At 57.0% G+C, this 23470-nt stretch overlaps 1 protein-coding gene across 4 annotated transcripts in view; it reads left to right on the top strand.

Annotated features, from left to right (window-relative positions):
- The window catches only part of CNTFR (ciliary neurotrophic factor receptor), a 400203-nt gene that overhangs the window by 337782 nt on the left and 38951 nt on the right, over positions 1–23470 (top strand). For all 4 annotated transcript variants that reach the window (XM_089779475.1, XM_075932804.2, XM_075932806.2 and 1 more), the window contains 2 exons: positions 12194–12311; positions 13473–13639. In XM_089779475.1, coding sequence (XP_089635601.1) covers positions 12194–12311; positions 13473–13639 — 285 coding nt within the window. The remainder of the gene's footprint in view (positions 1–12193; positions 12312–13472; positions 13640–23470) is intronic.

The following is a 23470-nucleotide window of genomic DNA, read 5'->3' as shown; positions in this document are numbered from 1 at the left end:
GGCCGCATGGTCCAGTGGGTAGGGAAGGGCTTTCGGAGGGAGCCAGCCTCAGGGCTGGTCTCAGCTCTGCCACTGAAACCTTTTGTGACCATGGTCAGTTCCATACATACAAGATGGGAAGCGACTGTCTAGGAAGGAGCATGGCGGAAAGGGATCTAGGGGTCATAGTGGACCACAAGTTGAATATGAGTCAGTGTGATGCTGTTGCAAAAAAAGCAAATATGATTCTAGGTTGTATCAACAGGTGTGTTGTAAGCAAAACTCGTGAAGTCATTCTGACGCTCTACTCTGCACTAGTTAGGCCTCAGCTGGAGTACTGTGTCCAGTTCTGGGCGCCACATTTCAAGAAAGATGTGGAGAAATTGGAAAGGGTACAGAGAAGAGCGACAAGAATGATTAAAGGTTTAGAGAACATGACCTATGAAGCCAGGCTTCATGAACTGGGCTTGTTTAGTTTGGAAAAAAGAAGATTAAGGGGGGACATGATAGCGGTTTTCAAATATCTAAAAGGGTGTCACAAGGAGGAAGGAGAAAATTTGTTCCTCTTGGTTTCTGAGGACAGGACAAGGAGTAATGGGCTTAAAGTGCAGCAGGGGAGGTTTAGATTGGACATTAGGAAAAAATTCCTAACTGTCAGGGTGGTCAAATATTGGAATAAATTGCCAAGGGAGGTGGTGGAATCTCCCTCTCTGGAGATATTTAAGAACAGGTTAGATAGACATCTGTCAGGGATGGTGTAGACGGAGCTTGGTCCTGCCTTGAGGGCGGGGGGCTGGACTCGATGACCTCTCGAGGTCCCTTCCAGTCCTATGATTCTATGATTCTTCCCTGGGAAAACTAAGCTAATAGGCCTTCCTTTGTGGCCCTGATCTGTTTGCAAAGCGCAACAGGGCAGGGCTAGCATGTATGACAGCTGCTAACCCTAGATGAGGCCCCTAGCTATTACTCTCACCCAAATAACAGGGAATTTGGTTTATGCCAAATACGTTAAAGACGAGTGCGATTTCCATGTTGCATCTTCTTTTAGCATTGAATTCCCGCCACATTCTGGATCCGTCGCCCCTGCAGATACTGGTCCATGGGGCAGGGCACTGGGGTTCTGGCTGTCTGGGGCTGTCGGTCCCTTCCGGCAGGGGAGAGATGTTGCCATCTCGCTAGAGTACCCCCTGGATGGGTCACTCCCGGGAGCGGCTCAGCACAGCCAGCCTGGTGATTAGTGATTGCCCTAGGGCAGGGGCGGGGAACCTTTTTTGGGTTAGGGGGGCCGCTGAGCCACTGAAAAATCAGTCGGGGGCTGCACAAAAGTGAGGAACAAAAAAAAAAAGAAAAGACACCTCGCTGATACCTCGGGGGGGCTAGTAGATTTTGTGGGCCCCTAGGCGCTGGGGGGGCCAAAAATGAGGGGTTCAGTGTGTGCCTGTGCATGGGTGGGGGCTGCTGGGAAGCAGGCTTGGGGTGTGGGGTCTGGGGGAAGGGAGGGAGGGAGGGCGCAGGAGTGGATTGGTGGGTGTGGGAGGGAGGAAGGGAGGGGGAGTGGGTTGGGGGTTGGTGGGTTTGGGAGGGAGGGAGGGAGGGAGGGGGTTGGGGGTTGGTGGGTGTGAGGGGGGGGCTGTGCATGGGAGGGAGCAGAAGAGGGTGGGGGCGGGAGGCACAGCAGGCCGGTTCTGGCCCCGGCTGGCCTGACTCTGGCCCGCAAACCTTGCGGCTCCTTGCCCTGGCACTGGCTCCCCAGCCCTGTGGGAAGGGGCTGCGGGGGCTTCAGGGCTGGGGCGCCAGCACTGCCTCCTTGCTGCTGGGGAGGGGGCGAAGCCCTGAGCCTCCGGGGGCTGGATCCAGGCAAGCCAGGGCCCAGCCCCGGCCCCCAGGCCTTCGGTTCCCGTCCTGCCCGCGGGAGCTGCAGGAAGGCCGTGTCCCTCCCTGGCCTGCCTGCCGTGACTCCCCGGGCTCCGGTGCGGAGGCCGAGGTAGCAGAGGCTCTGTTCAGCTCAGCCGCTGGCCAGGAGATGAAACCGGGCGCGTGGGCAGCGCGGTGGCGGAGAGGCCGGTGAGCGGCTGGAGGAGCAGGAGCCGTTTGCGCCGAGGCGGAGGCTGCAGCAGGCTCGGCTGTCTGGCTCTCTCCCGCGCTCGGGCAGGCGGAGGATGAATATTTGCTGCAGGTTAAAGCGGGCGGAAGAGGTCAGCTCCCCAGGTCCCGAGGGGTCAGGAGGCCGGAGTCGGGAGAACGTGTTCACCGGCCGCGCAGGTTCCAGGCCCCGCTGGCCCCAAGGGGCTGGGCACCGCCCTGGTTTCTAGCCCTCGGCATCCCCGCCTGCCCAGTTGTCGGGCTGTTGCCAGGGGAGTGCGGGGCCTTCTGCCTGGAAATCAGGCAGGCAGGACACATACGGCGGGGAGAGCTGGAGGGCAGCCAGCGATGGATTTAGTGATCGGAATGTCGCTTACAAGACGCGGCAGGGAAGGGGGCACGGGACCAGAGACCGGCTTCCAGCCGGGAGGGGCGTTTGCGGCGCTGGCTGGGATTCGGCCCAGCTGGGGGGCGCCCGGCGTGGAAGAGTCAGGAGGGAGCCGGGCTAGGTATTGTCCAACCTCCGCCCGAAAAGAGCAGGGCAGGAGGGACGGTGGGACCACACTGGGCAGCTGGGAAGGTGGAGGACTGGGAGCGCAAGGGCCAGATCAGTGAGTTTTAGAGAAGAGGGTGGGGAAGAAGAAAAACATCTGCCCCCAGCAAGGGGAACGTGGGGGAGAGGGCAGAAAAAAGAGGGTGAGGAAGGGGTGGTTTGGGGCACGATCCAGGGCTGGAAACACAGGGCGCAGTGCTGGAGAGAGGGAGCCGGGTGCTGGACCTTCGGGGGGGTGGCAGCATCCGTGAGGCCCCCATCTTTGTCAGCCAGCCAGCCCAGACCCCAGGTGTCCCCACAAGGCACTGAACGCCTCTGGCCTCCCAGCTGTGGTCAGGGGATACGGATACCTGGGGCGAGGAGCCGATATTCCTGAGGGAGGGGCTGGAGCAATGCCTGGCTCCCCACCAAGAAGCTATTGAGGGGATATGGGGTTGCGGGGGACACCCGGGGGCGCCCAGGCGGCGGGAATGGGGCATGGGCCACCCCTGCTCTGCATGGGCCTGTCGCTTCGGTGGGAAACGGTTCCCTAAATGCCTCCCTCCGCCCTCTGCTTTGCCCCACGATGGCCGCCTGGGAGCCGTTCCCCCGGCTGCCCTAGGGACGGGCCGTTCTGAACCTGGCCTGGGGAGGCTCTGCATCCGGGGGGGGGGGGGGGCAGCCCACAGAACTCCAGAGCCTCGGTGCAGGGAGCATCTTTAACATTCCCCCAATGGCTTTGTCCCCCCCCTCCACCCCCCGCCAGTAGCCTGGCCCGTCTCCAGCGACAGCATTAAGAGCCCTGTATCGATCTGGGCGTGCTGCTTTATTTTCTCTCGTTAAGAGCATGGGAGGGGCGGATGAGCTCGGCCTGCAGCAGGGGGTGGGCGGGGGGAGGGGCTGGAGTTTGCAGCCCGGGGGGGCACGGCACAGTCCGGAAGAGGGTGGAGCCCACAAGCCAGGCAGCAAGTTTGCTCAGCACCCTTCGGAGGGGGGGCGCAGGTGGGGGTCTGAACACAGCAACAGACGCACTGCCACGGACCAGAGCACTGCCTGGTCCAGTATCCCTCCTCCTGGCGCTCCGCCACAGACCGGCGCTCAGTCTGACTCCGTATCCCTCCTCCTGGCGCTCCGCCACAGACCGGCGCTCAGTCTGACTCCGTATCCCTCCTCCTGGCGCTCCGCCACAGACCGGCGCTCTGTCTGACTCCGTATCCCTCCTCCTGGCGCTCCGCCACAGACCGGCGCTCAGTCTGACTCCGTATCCCTCCTCCTGGCGCTCCGCCATGGACCGGCGCTCAGTCTGACTCCGTATCCCTCCTCCTGGCGCTCCGCCACAGACCGGCGCTCAGTCTGACTCCGTATCCCTCCTCCTGGCGCTCCGCCACAGACCGGCGCTCAGTCTGACTCCGTATCCCTCCTCCTGGCGCTCCGCCATGGACCAGCGCTCAGTCTGACTCCGTATCCCTCCTCCTGGCACTCCGCCATGGACCGGCGCTCAGTCTGACTCCGTATTCCTCCTCCTGGCGCTCCGCCACAGACCGGCGCTCTGTCTGACTCCGTATCCCTCCTCCTGGCGCTCCGCCATGGACCGGCGCTCAGTCTGACTCCGTATCCCTCCTCCTGGCGCTCCGCCACAGACCGGCGCTCTGTCTGACTCCGTATCCCTCCTCCTGGCGCTCCGCCACAGACCGGCGCTCTGTCTGACTCCGTATCCCTCCTCCTGGCGCTCCGCCATGGACCGGCGCTCAGTCTGACTCCGTATCCCTCCTCCTGGCGCTCCGCCACGGACCGGCGCTCAGTCTGACTCCGTATCCCTCCTCCTGGCGCTCCGCCACGGACCGGCGCTCAGTCTGACTCCGTATCCCTCCTCCTGGCGCTCCGCCATGGACCGGCGCTCAGTCTGACTCCCTATCCCTCCTCCTGGCGCTCCGCCATGGACCGGCGCTCAGTCTGACTCCGTATCCCTCCTCCTGGCGCTCCGCCACGGACCGGCGCTCAGTCTGACTCCGTATCCCTCCTCCTGGCGCTCTGCCACAAACCGGCGCTCAGTCTGACTCCCTATCCCTCCTCCTGGCGCTCCACCACGGACCGGTTCTCAGTCTGACTCCGTATCCCTCCTCCTGGCGCTCCGCCACGGACCGGCGCTCAGTCTGACTCCGTATCCCTCCTCCTGGCGCTCCGCCACAGACCGGCGCTCAGTCTGACTCCGTATCCCTCTTCCAGGCGCTCCGCTATGGACCAGCGCTCAGTCTGACTCCGTATCCCTCCTCCTGGCGCTCCGCCACGGACCGGCGCTCAGTCTGACTCCCTATCCCTCCTCCTGGCACTCCGCCATGGACCGGCGCTCAGTCTGACTCCGTATCCCTCCTCCTGGCGCTCTGCCAAGGACTGGCGCTCAGTCTAACTCCGTATCCCTCCTCCAGGCGCTCCGCTATGGACCGTTGCTCAGTCTGACTCCGTATCCCTCCTCCAGGCGCTCCGCTATGGACCGGCGCTTAGTCTAACTCCGTATCCCTCCTCCTGGCGCTCCGCCACGGACCGGCGCTCAGTCTGACTCCGTATCCCTCCTCCTGGCACATTGCCAATGACCGATGCTCCATTTAGTCCAGTACCCTTGTCCCGAATCAAGTTGGATACTTCGGAAAGAGGCATGATCCCTGCTCAGCCGAAATTCACACAGCCCCTGATGGTCTTTGATTACACCCAAGGAGGGACATACCTCGGGTCACAGCCTAGCCTGACTCGGGCGAGTCCATAACCCTTGGAATTTTGTCCTACCTGGCATCGCTGCCAAGACTCAGTGGTGTATGATGCCGGTTTGGAATCTTCCAGAACACGTAGGCCTCAGTAGTTTTCCAGTGGCCGCAAGTTCCACAGGCTGATGTAGTCGTGAGTGAGGGGATCCACCATGGATGGACTATGAGCAGTATACTGGGCTTCTTGCCTTACACGGCACTTTTCATCCAAATTGCTCAAAGCACTGTGCAAAGGAGGTCATTATCATCATCGTCATCATCGCCACTTTACAGGTGGGGAAACTGAGGCACGAGGAGTGATTTGCTCAAGGTCGCTCAACAGAACAGTGGCCAAACGAGGAATAGAACCAGCTCTTCTATGGCCCAGTCTGGCGCTATATCCACTGGGCCACGCTGTCTTCTTAAACGCTGCGATTTCTGGAACAGACAGGAGTTCGGAGAGAGGCAGCACGCCCACTCCTATATCAGAAAAGGCAGTACCCCGGCACAATGTTCAGCCCCAGCATTTCATATGGACATGTCCCTTTGGGTGCACAGATGGTCTACCAGCCTCTTTTCATTGGCTTTGACTTGAGTTGCTTTTGCTCACAAGCCTTGCCAAAAATACCCCTGCTGCCAAGCCCAGACCGTGTTGCGTCCCTCCTGGCTTAAGAGCAAAGAAGAAAGTCGTATCCGCTGTACTAAGATATTTGCACTAATTCAGCCACACACACGCTGTGCGGTGAGCCAGGGTATGCAAAGAAAGTCTTATGGGCTCTCTTTTCCCCTGCTTAGAACTTGGGTCTATTTGTATATCGCTGGTCACAAAAACACTCAAGCCCAGGACATCTGATAATCTGTGGCAGCAAATTTCAGACTGCCGAAAGGACGTGCTTTGTGATGCAACGTGTCGTTAGCCTGTGGAACTCCTTGCCACAGTATCCTGCTGAGCTGGATTCAGAGACAGATGGGGCATATGTAGAACAACAATAGTAAGAGTGTGATAGTAAGGATTTTGTTAAAAATGAACACATATTTTGACTACGGAACATAACACTTCCTGCTTCAGGGCATGAGCTGACCTCATTATTGGAATTTAGGAGGAACGCCTCTCTGGAGGTCACCCCATAGAATCTTAGAATCCTAGGACTGGCAGAGACCTCAGGAGTCATCAAATCCAGCCCCCTGCCCAAGGCAGGACCAACCCAACTCAATCATCCCAGCCAGGGCTTTGTCCATCTGGGACTTAAACATGTTTAGGGATGGAGATTCCACCCCTCCTTAGGGAACCCAGCCCAGCGCTTCATCACTCTCCTAGGTTTTCCTAGCTCCTTCCTCCTAGCTCCTATTAGCTTTTCCTGCTATCCAACCTAGAGCTCTACTGCAACGTGAGACCATTGCTCCTCGGTCTGCCATCTGCCACCGTTCTGCCATCTGTCCAAGTGCCATAGTGCCACGGAGGATGCTGCTACCTCCCTTTCAAGCACATGGCACTGACTACTGGTGGTGATAAGATACTGGACAAAATGGACCTGAGAGCTAATAGAGTCTGACAATGTCTCTTTCCATCCCCCATACACATCTAATGTAGTCTGGCAACGTGTCTGTCTGTCTGTTTCTCTCCATCCCCCAAACGTATCTAGCTATCTACCTGCCTGTCTGTCCTCTGTATCTACCTATCTGTCCCCATGCAACCTGCCTCTCTCTCTATCTATCTATCTATCTATCTATCTATCTATCTATCTATCTATCTATCTATCTATCTATCTATCTATCTATCTATCTATCTATCTATCTATCTATCTATCCCCCTGTGCACACCGTCTGTCTATCTATCCATCTGTCTATCTGTCTATCCACACACACACCATCTACCTATCTATCCCCATGCAACCTGCCTCTCTATCTATCTATCCCCATACACTCTGTCTATCTATTTATCCCCATACACTGTCTATCTATCTATCCCCTCCGCACCTCATCTATCTGTCTGTCTGTCTGTCTATCCATCTGTCTATCTATCTATCCCCACACATATCATCTATCTGCCTATCTATCCCCATGCAACCTGCCTCTCTATCTATCTATCCCCATACACTCTGTCTATCTATTTATCCCCATACACTCTCTCTATCTATCCCTCCCACCTCATCTATCTGTCTGTCTGTCTGTCTATCTATCTATTCCTCCCCACCCCCATCTATCTGTCTGTCTGTCTTGCACCTGTGTCCGAGCAGGCAGAGAAGATTTTCAATGGGGTTGCGGTGAAAACAGGCTGACTCTGTGGGGGGACCTTCCGCGGCCGGGGTGCGGTAACGCAGCGGGGAGGCCGTTCCGGCGCCCTCCCTGCTTGCTGAAATGCGGCACTAAGGTTCTGAGTCCCGCCTGCGAATCTCCGGCCGTCCTCAGGCCGAGGGGGCTGACGAAGATCTCTGAGAGCCGCTCCAGGCATGTGGCCGGGACAAAGACGATAAATAATCTTCAGCCGAGCTCATGAAAGGCTGGGTAAAGATTCATTAACACTCTTTTCAGGCAAGGCAGCCTGCGGGGGGAGGGGCGCAGGTTGCGTGTGGGCCGGTCCGCGAGGCGAGCCGAGGATTACTCCCTAGTGACCCCTCCCTGAACAAATCCGGCGGGAGCCCGCGAACGCTGGTGAGGGGCGGGCCCCGGGAAGCCCGGCTGCTGAGCAGTGCTTAAGCTTGACCTTTCGGAGCAGCGGCACCAGCTTCTGACTGCTTCTCCAGGCCGGAGAGGGGGGCGGGCGCGGATCCAGGGAAGGCTGCAGAGGAGGCTTGGGATGCGACAGGAGGGAGACAGAGGAGATTGCTGGACACTCTCGCTGCAGGGGTGAGGAGGAAGCCAAGGTACCCGCCTCCAGTGTTCCCTCCAATTTTTTCCCATCCACGTGCGGAATAAATGTTTTTTGAGGCATGTGCAGATGTGCACCACCAGGAGAGGCATCTGCTGCCAGCTGTGGGCGCGCTGCGATCAGCTGGGCAGCACCTGAATCTCTCCAAGCGCTCAGCATAGAGGGAGCTCTGCCCGCCTCTCCGATACCCCAAATGTGTGTGCTCTGTCCCCATGCCAGCCCCGGATTCTGCCTGTCACCACACACTGCCCGCCCATTCCAGGCTCTGGTCCTTCCCCACCCTCTTTGAGAACCAGCGGGCTGGATTTCTAGCCAAGGAATGCAGCCTTGTGATGAGCTACTGCCCCGGTGTGGCAGCTTGGGGATATGACAGGCTAGCCCTTCGCTCCCCCTGCACCTCCTTTTCCTTCAGCACTTCCTCAGTGGGGGCTTGGGCCGGATGCATTTAGCGAGGGGAGTCCAGACCAGGCAGGCGAGGGGGAAATTCGGCGTCCCTGGCCTTGCAAGTATGCGGGCCGGTTTTCTGCACAGGGGCTGCTTGGCTGTTTTAACAGTGAGGCTCCTTACCCAGGGTCTGGCCTCCGTCTGTTGTCTGAAAGCTGAAATAGCCGTCTGCCTTATACCAGAACCGGCTGCTCCTTCTCTCCCCACTCCTCAGTGCTCTGGCTAGTGTCCATCCCCTGGAAAGATGCTGGGCGCTGCTTTCTCCCAACAGACAGCACCCTGAAGACCAGGGGAAGGATGGTCCTGGGAGACCTAGCTTCAGTGAGTCCCCTCGGGTGGCACCGCCTCGTGCCTCAGTTTCCCCTCACTAGTTGGCTGGACACAGCTATGTAGGAGGGCTAGATTGTGAGACCAACTCCCAGCCAAGAGCGTCTGGTGTACCAGCCCCACCGTCCCCGGCGCGGTGATGTCATACTAAGCTGATGAGGTCATGACGCTCTGCTGAGCTGCTGGTGCTGTGGCGAGGCCTCTGGGGAGGTATGCGCTGCCCTCACCACGTTCACCGCCTCTCTCAGCATCCCAGGCACATCAGGCCCCCAGGCTGAGCCGCGGCATTTCCCCGTCCAGACATGGCGAACAGGAAGGTAGGGCCCTGTTCATAGCCTGCAGACCCTGCCTCGCAGGACCTGGTCCACAGCCGGGAGTCCGGAGCATCCCAGGATGGGGGTGAGACCACAGGGGGATGGCTCTGGGCAGATGGGTGAGACTGAATCAACACCCAGAGGCTCTTTGCAGGCACGGTGTGGCCTGCAGCTCCCCTGGATTCCTCTTTGTCTGTCCGTCCCCATCCCCACCAGGACCGAACACCTCCTGAGAGTGACAAGAATAACACGAGCATTTTCCCCTCCCCCTTCCTCGCCTGGGACAGTGGAACTGGATGTGCGTCAGGGACTGTGGGACGGTGCTCGTGTCTGTACGTCGGTGCACGTGTGCGACGATACCATGGGGGAGGCGCTGGGAGCCGGGCGGGTTGCGTGGCCCATGGTCCATAGTGGGGATGAGCGCCAGAGCGGAGGCCTGGATCCCGACGCCTGTGCTGGTAAATCCCCCAGTTGTGTGGCAGTGCTGTTGTCCCAGGAGCATAGGAGAATGGCGCAGCCAGGGGAAGGCACAACTGTCGCGAGTCAGGTGTCTCTCCCACTGCTGCGGCCGGTCCCTGGCAGCGCTCTGAACCCCAAGAAAGAGACCTAGAACTGGCCTCTGGGTCTGGTCTGGCCGGAGCAGAGGGGAGTGTTGGGCTGGTGTGATCCTGGGAGCCCCATTCCTACATGCGTGTGGGGGATCAGCCCCTGGCCGGCGGCTACAGGGACGGAGCAGGCGGATGGTTGATTGGGGCTGGGCGGAGGCCATGCTGGCCACTCTTTCGTTGGTTGGCGGAGAGGCTTTTCTCAAAGAGGGCGGGGAATTCTTTGTTCCCGCGCTCAGGGATCGGGGCAGGAGGGAGGAGATGCCACTCTGGGGGTGATGTACACCAGAGACCTTCCTGATGGACAGCACGGGCTTGCGGAGTTGTTCCCCGGGAGAGGAGGGATTCCCAGGGCTTGGAGCTTTCAAAGGTCGACCAGACAGAGCCCCAGAAAATCTCTCCCTGCCTATTTCCACTGCTGTGGGAGCGAGGGACAGAGATCTGTGCAATTCTACATCCACGTGCAGACCCAGGCCGGATCCCCGGCGGAGGCAGCCTATCCGCCTGTGGATAGCAGCAGGGGGCATAGACACAGGGCCATTGATCTTTCCTTGGACCAGCTCCTGCAGGAAAAGCTATTGCCTCCCCTCCGCAGTGTGTCTAAGATCGTGGGACCCCCGTGGCTAGAGCTACGCTGCTCTTATTACGGCTTGGGCGTCCCTGACTGGTCCCCAGGAGGGAGTTTCCTGGACCAGGGAAGGCTGTAGAGCAGTTAAGGCTGTAGAGCAAACCCAGTTAAGGCTGTAGAGCAAACTCCTGCCTCTCTGGGAGTGGTCTCAGTGCCACGGGACAGTGACCACGCCCAGCAAGTGGGTGGGTGACACACACACACTTACATTTCAGCCTTGAGTTTCACCCCGGGCCCAGGAGCAGCACCCACTGCCCGAGTCTCACGGCGGAAGGAGCTGGAGCTGATGTGTTCAGCTCTTGCCTGCAGAGGGCGCCAGCAGGCGTGGTCCGCTCACACCGCCCCGTTACTGGCACACACCGAGTCTCTAGGGTCCTGCCTCTGTGCCACCATAAAACACAGTCGACAGCAGGTCAGAGGGTCTCTTCCTCACCCTCCAGATGGCCCAGCCCCAGACAGGTCCCTGAAATGTGGGCTCCAGCGGGTTCCCTGCTGCCACCAGCAATTCTGGGCCACGGGGCAGAACAGTCAGTAAATCCACGTGGACACGATCCGCCGGACATGTGGGCACGTTCTTCCGGCACAGCCAGGGCTTTTATGCGCCTGCCCGGTAGGGTGGCCAACCGTTTAATCATGCAAACCCAAGGACACCCCTTCTCTGAGTTCCCTCCCCTGCTCCCTCCATCCCTCGCTCTCCCTCACCCCCCTCACTTTCACCAGGCTCGGGCAAGGGGGTTAGGGGCAGAGGCGGTGCAGGGTGCAGGCTCTGGGCTGGGGCAAGGGTTTGGGGTGTAGAGGGGGTGCAGGGTGTGGGCTCTGGACTGAGGCAAGGGTTCGGGGTGTAGAGAGAGTGCAGGGTGCGGGCTCTGGGATGGGGCAAGGGTTTGGGGTGCAGGAGGAGGACAGAGGAACAGTGCTTACCTCAGATGATTTCCAAAAGTGACTGGCAACAGCTTCAAGGCAGGGGGACTGGGAGGTCTCCATAGGCCACTACCCATAGGCACCGCCCCTGCAGCTCCTGTTGGCTGCAGTTCCCAGCCAATGGGAGCTGAGGATTCAGTGCTGGGGGGCGGGGCAGCACACAGAGACACTCCCCCATGGCCACAGGGTCAGTGCCGACTGCTTCTAGGAGCCGTGTAGGACAAGGGCGGGCAGGAAGCCTGTCGTACCCCACTGCGATGCCACCGGCAGCTGGGGTCCACGGGCCCTTTTAAATCACCCGGGGCCCTGCTCAATTGCCCCTTTTACATCCCCCCCGTCGGCAGGCCTGCTCTGTAGCCACCTCCCTCCGCACACGCGAGGTTCTCTGGCCTGTGCCAGGCAGGCGCTCAGGGTGGAGGGTCGCACCGGCCCCTTGCGGCTTCTCTGTCGTGGGAGCGTGGCCCCGGCCAGCTGAGACCAGCCAGCAAGAGCTGCCCGCCGGCGGGTGGGTGTGTCCTCTCTCCTCGCCTGTGCTCGTGGTGAGGATAAAAGCCCTACTACTGCTGCCAGCTAAGGGAGACCTCCTTCCGCTCACCTATGGGAAGCTTTTCTGCGGGAAGTAGAAGTCTTGGGGTTGGAGGCCTGGCGGCAGGGGAGCCGCCGTGAAATCCTCTTGCTTTCAGCATGTCGCCAGCCCCCCGCGCTTCCTCCGAGGGGGTCCCCGTGAGTAACCTGGGTCTCTGCTTCCCGGCAGCCTCGCCCAAGGAGCCCGTGCTGATGTGCCGATCCAACAACTACCCCAAAGGATTCTACTGCAGTTGGCACCTGCCCAGCCCTACCTACATCCCCAACACCTTCAATATCACCGTCATGTAAGTGCCCGGCTCCCGCGGGGAGGGGAGGAGGCCTCTGTGCATGGGCCAGACTGGGAGGGACAGCCGGAGTCACTCCAGCTGTGCACCGCGGGGAGGCTCCGAACAGGCGGCGGGGGGCAGAGGTTCCCAGTGCTGGGGGGGAGGAGCCCTGAGCCTCGGGGGTGGGATCCAGGCAAGCCGGGGGCCCCAGGCCTTAGAATCTCACCCCTGTCCTACATGAGCGCTTAGCTGCGAGCCCAGGGAGGGTCCCTAGGACAGCGGCTCCCATCCCAGACGGCCCTGTCACAGCCGGGTGAAGGCACTGGGGACGGAGACGTCCCGCTCGCAGGTGTGATGGTTTCCAGCCACCGGCCGGCTGGCCTGACAGGACTGTGTAGGGAGGAGTCCGCTCCACCCCGAAGTCAGGTCCACTCCCTGCGTTCCTGAAAGGAGGGTTGGGAGAGCCCCGCCCCTTCTGCTGAGGCCCCGCCCCTTTCCCACCCCCCACAGGGAGGCAGGGCAATGCACCCCCCAACCATGGGGAGAGGAGAGGAGGGGCCGGGTGTGCACTTGCCCCAGCCGCAGGGCACCGGGGAGGGAGGAGGCCGCACGGCCCCAGTCCTGGAGCACGGGGAGGGCAGCGCTGGGGGCAGCAACACTCCCCTAGAGCAGGCGTTCTGGGGGCGGAGCGTGGGCGGGGCCAGCCTGGCGGTTTCGGAAGGCAACGCCTCCCCCTGCCTCAGCTACCGGGCGCCCATGACGAGGCGCTGCGGCCGTCTCCGCCTCCGGGTGGCGGGGGGAGCGTGAGGAAGCTGTCCTTGTTCCGTGGCAGGCTGGCGGCTTCTCGGCCGGGCTTGTGAGGGGCCGGAGAGTAGCGGGCGCCACTTACAGATAGACCCCAACTGGCCCGAAAACGGCCCCTTCCCCGGTTTTCACACACGGCAGGAAATCCCGGGATGGTGCAGCTGAGCTCTGAGCCAAAGAGGGAGCCCCGGGGAAAAACGAGGGGCAAGGGGTCTCTGTGAGTGAGGGCAGGGCTGAGCTGAGAAGCGGCGGGATAAATACGGCCAGGCTGGAGCACTGAGGTGCCAACATGGCACCAGGCCTGGGCCCCTGTGTCACCCAGACTCCTGCTCCTTGGGGTAACGCCTGCTCTCTCGTCCCTTCTGGCTGTGACAGGCACGGCCCCAGAGAGCTGGTCTGCGAGAAGGACGCGTTCCCCAAGAACAGGTGTCACATCCGCTACCACCAGCTCTTCTCCACCGTGAAGTACAAGGTGACCTTGACGGTCACGAACGCCCTGGGCAGAAACGCCACCACGATCACCTTTGACGAGTTCGCCATAGGTAACTTCCCCGGCCGGCGCGGGGCTCTCGGGGCCGGGCGGGCGCTTCCGCTTGCTCGGCGCGGGGCACGAGGCTGCCTGCCTTTGTTCCCGGGAGAGGAGCCCAGTCGACTGCCCTGTGCACAAAGCCTTGTGTTATCCTCAGAACGGGATCAGCCAGCGTAGGGCTTCCCTGTGTGCTTTCCCCGTGGTCTGCGGGGACTCCCTCGCGTCAGGAAAGGGAGATGCATTCAGTGGCTGCTGATGGGAAGAGAGCCCACGTCAAGCCCCTGAGCGTTTCGTTTAGGACGTGGGCCGCAACCCGTTTCGGTGGGACGTGTTCCTGGCGGTGTCAGCCCAGGGCATCGTCTCTAAATTCCCAGGGAACTCCCGGACGATCCTGCCCGAGCTGTGACCACTAGTGAAGCCACCAAACCACGGGCCGATGACCACGCCAGGTGGTCACAACAGAGCCATGCAAGGTTTGAAACGGGCCGCCCCCGGGCTGTCGGATTCCCTGCTAAGGGCCGGCTGCGTGGCCTGTGTCCCAGCTTGGGCAGCCGGCATCCGGGGAAGTAACTCAGCTGCCGCCGCCGGCTCCGAAAAGCGCCCTCTGCTCCTTTCGACGTGGGGCAGGAAGCAGGGCTCCCATGGCGCGGCTCCGCTGCCCGGCTCCCGTTCTGAGCAGGGAGAAAGATGCGCCCGGCGGGAACTGGTGCGTGAGAAGAGGGGGTTACGATTCGCACCGGACTGCTTCGTTCCCTGTTCTCCCTCATCCAGCCAGGGCGCAGAAATCACACGGCGCAGCTGGCCGGTCACGTGCCAGGAGCAATGGACGGTCCCGGCGAGGAATTCAGGGGAAGCCCGTAGGCCGAGTGGTGTCCCCACAAAGCAATGGCTAAGTAGCTCTCCCGGGTTTGGCATCAGCTGCCCGGAGAGAGCAGGCGTCTCGTAGGAGAGGGAACAGGCAGCAGACCGACGCGACAGGCTGTTGTTGAGCATGTGCATTGTGGCAGCACCTGGAGGCCTCGGTCTAGCCAGGCCCCCTCGTGCTGCGTGCCTTAAGAGACATACACTCAAAGGCTCCCCCCGGCCAGCCAAAGGAGAAATTGCCTGGCCTCTTTAAATCACCGCTGGAGCACCATGCCATATGCTCCGGCCTGTGTTGAGGGCTGGGGCAGCACACAGTACTCTGGGCGGAGCTTCAGGCAGGCTGCTGCTGGCCCCACCCCTTCTGCCTGAGGCCCCGCCCCTTTAGGGAGCACTGAGGCTCCCTGCAGAGGCTGTCGGCTCGCGGGCTATCCCTTCCCAAGAAACACACAGCCTTCATGGAAGAGAAGTGGTGGGTGACAAGCCAACAGGAGGAGGAGCGCTAGCTCTAGTATCTCTTTCTCTATGCACGTTTTCCTAGACCAGGGCCGCCCTAAGCTACGTTATGGGTCCACAATTCACAGGTGACCCCGGCTGCTCGCTCAGCAGCCATCGCACCCAGTCACCTGCTTAGCTGTAGTGCGCCCTGGGCCTTTATTGAACGGGCTGCCGGATCCACTTGACCCATACGATCCTAGAGACCTCGAGGGTCATGCGTTCTGGGTAACTGCTTACCCCTTTACATCCCGAGTCCCACCCTACGCACCATGGGTCCTGGTCCAGGACTGGGTCTCATAGGTACTTTGATAATACAAAGAATCCTAAAACCCTAGAACTGGCAGGGACCTCGAGGGGTCATCGAGTCCAGTCCCCTGCCCTCACGGCAGGACCCAACACCATCTAGATCAGTGGTTCCCAAACTTTTCGGCATCACGCCCCCTTTTTGATTGTGAAGAAACCCTCACTCCCCCCCCCCCCCCCACACACACACACACAAAACAGCAGCAAAATTTGTTGAGCAAAAAAAAAGGAACTGACCAGGGCCACAAAAACAAAATTAGCAGCAAAACTTGGGGGGAGAGGCTGGGTTGCCTTGCGCCCCCCCTGGAATTTCTTCATGCTTCCCCAGGGGGTGGGAACCCCTGGTCTAGACCATCCCTGACAGGTGTCTGTCCAACCTGCTCTTAACTATCTCCAGAGAGGGAGATTCCACAACCTCCCTGGGCAATTTATTTCAGTGTTTAACCACCCTGACAGTCAGGAACTTTTTCTTAATGTCCAACCTAAACCTCCCTTGCTGCAGTTTAAGCCCATTGCTTCTTGCTCTATCCTCAGAGGCCAAGGAGAACAATTTTTCTCCCTCCTCCTTGTGACACCCTTTCAGATACTTGAAAGCTGCTATCATGTCCCCCCTCTGTCTTCTCTTTTCCAAACTAAACAAGCCCAATTCTTTCAGTCTTCCTTCATAGGTCATGTTCTCTAGACCTTTAATCATTCTTGTTGCTCTTCTCTGGACCTTCTCCAATTTCTCCACATCTTTCCTGAAATGCGGTGCCCAGAACTGGACACAATCCTCCAACTGAGGCCTAACCAGCACAGAGTAGAGCGGAAGAATGACTCCTCGTGTCTGGCTCACAACACTCCTGTTAATGCAGCCCAGAATCACATTTGCTTTTCTTGCAAGAGTCTCACACAGTTGACTCATGACATCATCGGTGTTATCAGACATCTCATTTGCCTTTGATACTGTCTGCCTAGGTCTAGAAAAACTTTGGCTGAGTCTAGGCGCATCTCAGACTTTGTCATCACCTGCTGGATTGAGCAGGTCAGATGAAAATATCCCAGCTGTTCTTGTGTTGCTGGCCAAAACCTGATTGAAAATGTAAATGCAAGAATTAGCTAACTTGCCTTCAGTTTCCATCAAGATTCATATTATCTTCCACTTTTGTTAGGAGAGAAGGCTGGGAGGAGTCATGTGTTTCACCAAAACAAATGTGTCCATTCTTTAAAAACCAAGAGAGAGAGCAAAGCCGAGAACCAAATAAAACGATTTGTTGGTTACATGAATGCACCATCAATTATTGGTCGAGAGGGGCAAGTAAATGGTATCCTTATATCCCAGCCCATGTTCAGTCAATGCATAGGACGTAGTGAATATGTCGGTTGTGGGAGAGGGAGAGATGGTCAAAGTCCAGGCTTGGGCTCACCCCTGTGTTTTTTAAAATTCAGAAAAATTAAAAATGGAAATCAGGACCCAGATCTTAACAGTGGGGCAGGAAGTGTTTGTACAGCACCTACTGCAATGAAGTTGTGGTCCGTGTCTAAGAGCCCTAGCCACCACGATAATACGAAGAGCGACTCTTCCTCATCACAGTTGGAAGAGCTCACCCTGGGCTGGGGAGTATTGTCCAGCAGTGAGGGCACGTCGTCACTACAGGGATATTTCGAAATAACAAGGTGCGCATCCACACAGCAAGCCCGTTATTTTGAAATGATTTCGGCTTAACAAGCTTCTTACTCCGGGATAATAAACCCTCATTCCACAAGGAATAATGCTTCTTCTGAAATTGCTATTTCGAAATAGCTGTCGTATGGATGCTCCACTGCTGCTATTTCGAAATAGCTCCTCCCGAACCTGCCTCGGACTCATTTCGAGGCTTCCCTGTAGCATGGCTGCGCTATTTCAAAATAGTTATTTCAGGAGTTATTACAGCCGCTCCCCAAGTTACGACCACCTACACTTACGACCATTCGCACTTACAACCAAAGCGGTCGTAAATGCGGATCCGAGTTACGAACGGCAATCCATGCTTATGAACAGCGCGGTCGCCGTGTAACTCTATGGGATCCGAGTTACGAACACTTCAAGTTACGGATCAAGTGTTGGTTGCGATTGGGTAAGTCTACACTATGTTCCTCTTTCGAGAAAGGAATGCAAATGCAGCCTAGCGAAATTGCAAATGAAGCGCGGGTTTGAATTTCCCGCACTTCATTTGCATAATCGCGTCCGGACGCTATTTCGAAATACCCTATTTCGAGATAAAAAACGCCATGTAGACGCGGTTATTTTGAAAGAAACCCCTTCTTTCAAAATACCTTACTTCTCAAAAAATAAAAGCGCAGAGCCTCTACTGAGGATGGAAGGGAAGCTAATGACTGGTAAGGTCAAGAAGGCAAAGATGTTTTATGCCTATTTTGAATCACTCTCCACTGAAAAGGTCACTAATGGGGACCAGATATTAAACACACTTAATAGCAACAACAAGCGGGAAGGAAAGCAAGACGAAGTCAGAAAGAGCAGGTTAAAGAATGGTTAGATATGTTAGACGTAGTTAAATCCACAGGGCCTGATCAAATTCATCGTAGGGCACTTTAAGAACTAGCTGAAGCAATCGTGGGACCGTTAGCGCTTTTCTTTGAGAACTTGTAGAGGACAGCAAGGGGCTAGACAGCTGGAGAAGAGCAAATGTAATGCCTGTCTTTAAAAAGGGGACCCAGGAATGATAGACCAGTCAGCCTAACTTCGATACCCGGAAACATATTGGCACCAATGATTAAACAATCCCTCTTTACGCACCTCGCGAATAAGGTTAGCTAGCATCGACTTATCGAAACCAAATCATGCCCAACAAATCTCATTCCTTCTTTGACAGGGTTACTAGCCTACTGGAGAGGAGAGGAGCAGGAGACGTGGTATATCTTGATTTTAGTAAGGCTTTTGACATAGTCCCGCATGACAGTCTCAAAACAAAAAAGGGGGAGGACTGAATGGGGTCTAGATGAAATTACTATAAAGCGGGGGCACAACTGGTAGAAAGATGGTACTCCGAGAGTAGTTATCAGTCATTTGCTGTCAAACTGTCAAACTGGGAGGACCTATCTGTCCCTCTGTTGTCGGCCTTAGGACCAGTAGGAATCAATATTGGGATCAATATTGTCATTAATGACTTGGATAGCTGACTGTGGCCCCTGCCCGCAGTCACTTTGGAGGACAGGACCAGAATTCACAATGACTTTGAGAAATTGAAGAATTGGTCTGATTTTAGCAAGATGAACTGCAAGAAAGCCAAGTGCAAAATAGTGCACGTAGGGAGGAAAAATCAAATGCCCAACCCCAGAATGGGGGCTAGTACAGCTGAAAAGGATGGGCGTGTTATAATGGATCCCAAATTAAATATGATCCACAATGTGATGCCATTGCAAAAAAATGCGGATAGAATTCTAGAGTGTGTTAACGGCAGCATTGTATGTAAGACGTGGAAGGTAACTCTCCTGCTCTACTCAGCACTAGTGAGGTCTAAGCGGGAATACTGCTTTCCTTTCTGGGTGACAAGGTTTAAGAAGGATGCAAACAAACCGGACAGAGGCCAGAGGGGAGCAACAAAACCGATCAAAGGTTTCGAACACCTGCAGTATGAGGGAAGGTGAAAACAACTGGGCATGTTTAGACATCAGAAAAGAAGGCCGAGGAGGGCTCTGATAACGTTCTTTGAATATGTCAGAAGCTGTTATAAAGAGGATGGTGACGGGTTGTTCTCCACATCCACTGAAGGTAAGAGAAGATGCTACGGGCTTCATCTGCAGCAAGGGAAATTTTGGTTGGACATGTGGGAGTACTTTCTAATTGAAAGAGTAGTTAAGTTCGGGAATGGGCTTTCAAGGGATATTGTGAAATCCCTGTCGCTGGTAGACAAACACCTGTCAGGGATAGTCTAATTTATTTAGGGGGCTCTACTAGATGAGCTCTCAATGACCCTTCCAGTCCCACATCCTATGAGATGTAAAACATTTTGTTCCTCGTCTTGCACTTTTGCACCTTTCCCTTCACACAAGAACGAGGGGTCACCCAATGAAATGAATAGGCAGCAGGTTTAAAACAAACCAAAGGAAGTTTTTCTTCACACAGTGCACAGTCAACCTGTGGAACTCCTCGCCAGAGGATGTTGTAAAGGCCAGGACTTTAACAGGGTTCAAAAAAGAGGAGATAGATTCATGGAGGACAGGCCATCAATGGCTGTTAGCCAATAAAATCATGAGTGGTGTGGAGAGGGCTGATAAAGAAAAGTTATTTATTAGTTCCCATAATAGAAGAACTAGAGGACACCAAATGAAGTTAATGGGTAGCAGGTTTAAAACTAATAAAAGGAAGTTCTTCTTCACACAGCGTGTTGTCAACCTGTGGAACTCCTTGCCAGAGGAGGCGGTGAAGGCTAGGACTATAATAGAGTTTAAAGAGAAGCTGGATAAATTCATAGAGGTTAGGTCCATAAAAGGCTATTAGCCAGGGGATAAAATGGTGTCCTTGGCCTCTGTTTGTCAGAGGCTGGAGAGGGATGGCAGGAGACAAATCGCTTGATCATTGTCTTCGGTCAACCCTCTCTGGGGTACCTGGTGCTGGCCACTGTCGGTAGACAGGATACTGGGCTAGATGGACCTTTGGCCGTTCTTATGTTCTTATGTTCTTAGGATGGGTAGGGATGGTGTCCCTGCCTCTGTTTGTCAGGGGCTGGAAATGGGCGACAGGGGAGGGATCACTTGATGATTCCCTGTTCTGTTCATTCCCTCTGGGGCACCTGACTTTGTGGTCACTGTCGGTGGACAGGACGCTGGGCTTGGAGGACCTTTGGTCTGACCCAGTCTGGCTGGGCTTATGTTTACTCTCTGTTTAGTGTGGAAAAGTGGCAGCAGTGGAAGGTAACCTTTACAACATCCTCTGGCAAGGAGTTCCACAGGTTGCCTGATCTGCCTGGCCTGTCCCTGGCCATTCCCACTTCTGGGTTAGGACATGTCACTGCAGAACTCAGCTCTTCCTGGAATAGCCTCTTCACCACGAGGATTGACCAGACTTGGGGTGCCCCACAGGTGCAGTCCCACTTGATGCTCCTGGGGGAACTCCGCCCCAAAACATTGACAATTCTGCGCCACACCATTGACAATTCTGCACATCTTAATTTTAAAATCCTGCGTATTTTATTTCTTACACCTCACCTCCGCCGCGACTCTTCCGCCGGGAGCCTGGGGCGAGTTCTCAGGAGAAAACACGCGGCATTAAAAATGCCACATCCCGCGAGTGCTAATTGTTCTGCCCAAAGGCAATTCCAGGCAGGCGCAGTGCCGGGCCAACGCCGCCGCGCAGGCCACCAGCCCCAGGAAGGGGAAGACGTTTTCGGCGCCTTCGGATGCAAGAACCTGCTCCAACGCACTCGAAAGGGCAGGTGCTCCCTGATCCCTTGGCCCTGATGGGAAACCAGCCCATCATATATATAGTAGCCCAGTGTCTGAGACTCTGTAGTATTACATGTTGCCTCTGGGAGGCGCTGTTGCCTCCTGCTGTGGCGCTCGGCTGACTTCTGTGCCGCTCAGCCGCGCCGCCGTGCGGGAGCAAGAGGCGCAAGTGGCCGTTTGGGCTCCGTGGTCCCCCGGATGAGAGGCAGGAGGGGGAGGAGAAGAGAAAGAGAGAGACGGAGAGAGAGGCAGGAGGCGGAGGAGAGCTGAGAGAGAGGGGGGAGGCAGGAGGAGGAGGAGAGCTGAGAGAGAGGGGGGAGGCAGGAGGAGGAGGAGAGCTGAGAGAGAGAGAGGCAGGAGGTGGAGGAGAGCTGAGAGAGAGAGGGGCGGAGGCAGGAGGCGGAGGAGAGCTGAGAGAGAGAGAGGCAGGAGGCGGAGGAGAGCTGAGAGAGAGGGGGGAGGCAGGAGGAGGAGGAGAGCTGAGAGAGAGGGGGGAGGCAGGAGGCAGAGGAGAGCTGAGAGAGAGGGGGGAGGCAGGAGGAGGAGGAGAGAGCGAGAGAGGGGGAGGCAGGAGGAGGAGGAGAGAGAGAGAGATGGACGTGGAGGAGAGACGTGAAAATCCCGTCTTATGATGGGCTATTGGCTAGTTCTGCAGAATGACACCCAAGTTACACCCAAGGGAGACGTCCCTGCCAGCCACCTGTCAGAGGGCAGCCACCCTGGACAGCAATTTATAACGGGAGGACAGAGAGAAGCAAAGCGGCCTTGGAGTCAAGGCACTGGACTGGGTCCAGTAAATCAGGGGTCGGTACCTGAGTCGGCCTCAGGCCCCCTGTGTTACATGAGCAAATGGCTTAATCTCCCTGCAGCTCTGCTGGCCACCTGTGCAAGAGAGTGACAGATATTCCCTCCCCTCCGAGGGGCTGTGTGAGGATCCTGTCTGTGAGGTGCCCCCATGCTACATAGGTGGGGCTGTAACAATCGAGGCAGGTCGGTTCAGTTGAAACGACTGAGTTAGGCGGGGTTAAACCGGCTAGCCTGGACGTCGGCTAACCCGCCGGTTTTCAAGCTTTTTTTCCTCAGGACCCAGTTGAAGAAAATGTGGATCCCCGTGACCCACCAAAATGTGGCTGCAGTGCGGGCTCCAGGGTGGGGCGGAGGAGGGGAGCTTTGGGTGAAGGAGGGGGCTCTGGCTTCGGGGGGCAGGGCTGGGGCTGGCTAGCAGTGCAACAGGGGGGCTAAGGCAGCTTCCTGCCTCTCCTGGCCCCACAGACTGAGCTGTGCCCAGACGCAGCCGGCAGCAGGTTCCCAGCCAATGGGAGTGCAGAACTAACGCTCGGGGCAGTGGGCGGAGCTCTGTGTGCTCTGCCCCCCACACCTAGGAGCTGGGCCTGCTGCCGACCGCTTCTGGGGTGCAGCACAGTCTGCAGTGCAGGACAGGCCCCCCGCTGCTCACCTGATCCCCCTGCAGCCACGAGCCCCAGCGCCCGACATCCCACCGCCCCGTCCTGGGTCGCACCCCGTCGATTGAAACCCACTGGGCTAAGGCCTGGAGCTTAATACCCTTGTGAAAAATGCCCCAGGGTATGTAACGATCCCAAGCGATCAGCTCGGTTAAAAGACGGCGGCTTGGCCAGCCTCCTGTGCCTTGGTGCTGAGCGGTCGACCCTTGAGTGCCTGCTCCCCAGCCGTCAGACCCACTTCCTGCGCATCTCGGCTTTACTCCGAGAGTTCCTCCCTTCCACCACTGCTGGGGCCCGGCTGGTTCGTTTCTGAGCTCTGACAAGGCGACAGGCTGGGGTGAGCTATGAAAAGCTGAGGCCAAAGTTGTCTGACGGTGGCGGGGGAGGGTCTGAAAACGAGGGCGTCCGCACACCCTGGCGAGCTCGGAAATGAAAACCCTGGGAAGGAAGTTTCCTGCTTTTACAACTGCGGGGCCAATAGTAATTGGTAACGAGATCTTTTGGCCGAGGATACTTTATTTGATTAATTTTCCCCTTTTTTCTGCCAGTGAATTATCCATGGAGAGATTGTGACGCTTTTAGAGATGAATTAGGCCAGCATTTGAAACTGTGTACGCTGCCCATGTTACATGCACGCCTCCCAGCCTGGGCGTTGTGTGGGAGCTACCGGATTCATTTACTACTTCCATTGTTGTCTAGCCTACCGGGCGTTTCTTATTCCTGGTGTGACGTGGGTTACCTAAGTCGCAGGGGGTGGTTTCTGCTCTCTAATAGGATGGACTGACATTTTTCAAAACAGGAGTGAAACCAAAGACATCACAGGAAAGTCTCGGGAGACTTCAATACATGTGGTGTGGTGAGGAGAGGGCGGATAAAGAAATGTTATTTATTAGTTCCCATAACAGAAGAACTAGAGGACACCAAATGAAGTTAATGGGTAGCAGGATTAAAACTAGTAAAAGAAAGTTCTTCTTCACACAGCGTGTTGTCAACCTGTGGAACTCCTTGCCAGAGGAGGCTGTGAAGTCTAGGACGATAACAGAGTTTGAAGAGAAGCTAGATAATTTCATGGAGGTTAGGTCCATAAAAGGCTATTAGCCAGGGGATAAAATGGTGTCCTTGGCCTCTGTTTGTCAGAGGCTGGAGAGGGATGGCAGGAGACAAATCACCTGATCATTGTCTTCGGTCCACCCTCTCTGGGGCACCTGGTGCTGGCCACTGTCGGCAGACAGGATACTGGGCTAGATGGACCTTTGGTCTGACCCAGTACGGCCGCTTTTATGTTCTTATGTGAC

This window comes from Pelodiscus sinensis, chromosome 6, assembly GCF_052426305.1.
Source record: "Pelodiscus sinensis isolate ZL-2025 chromosome 6, ASM5242630v1, whole genome shotgun sequence".
NCBI lineage: Eukaryota > Metazoa > Chordata > Testudines > Trionychidae > Pelodiscus > Pelodiscus sinensis.
The sequence above is the reverse complement of the archived record's forward strand: the minus strand, read 5'-3'. Positions and strand labels throughout refer to the sequence as shown.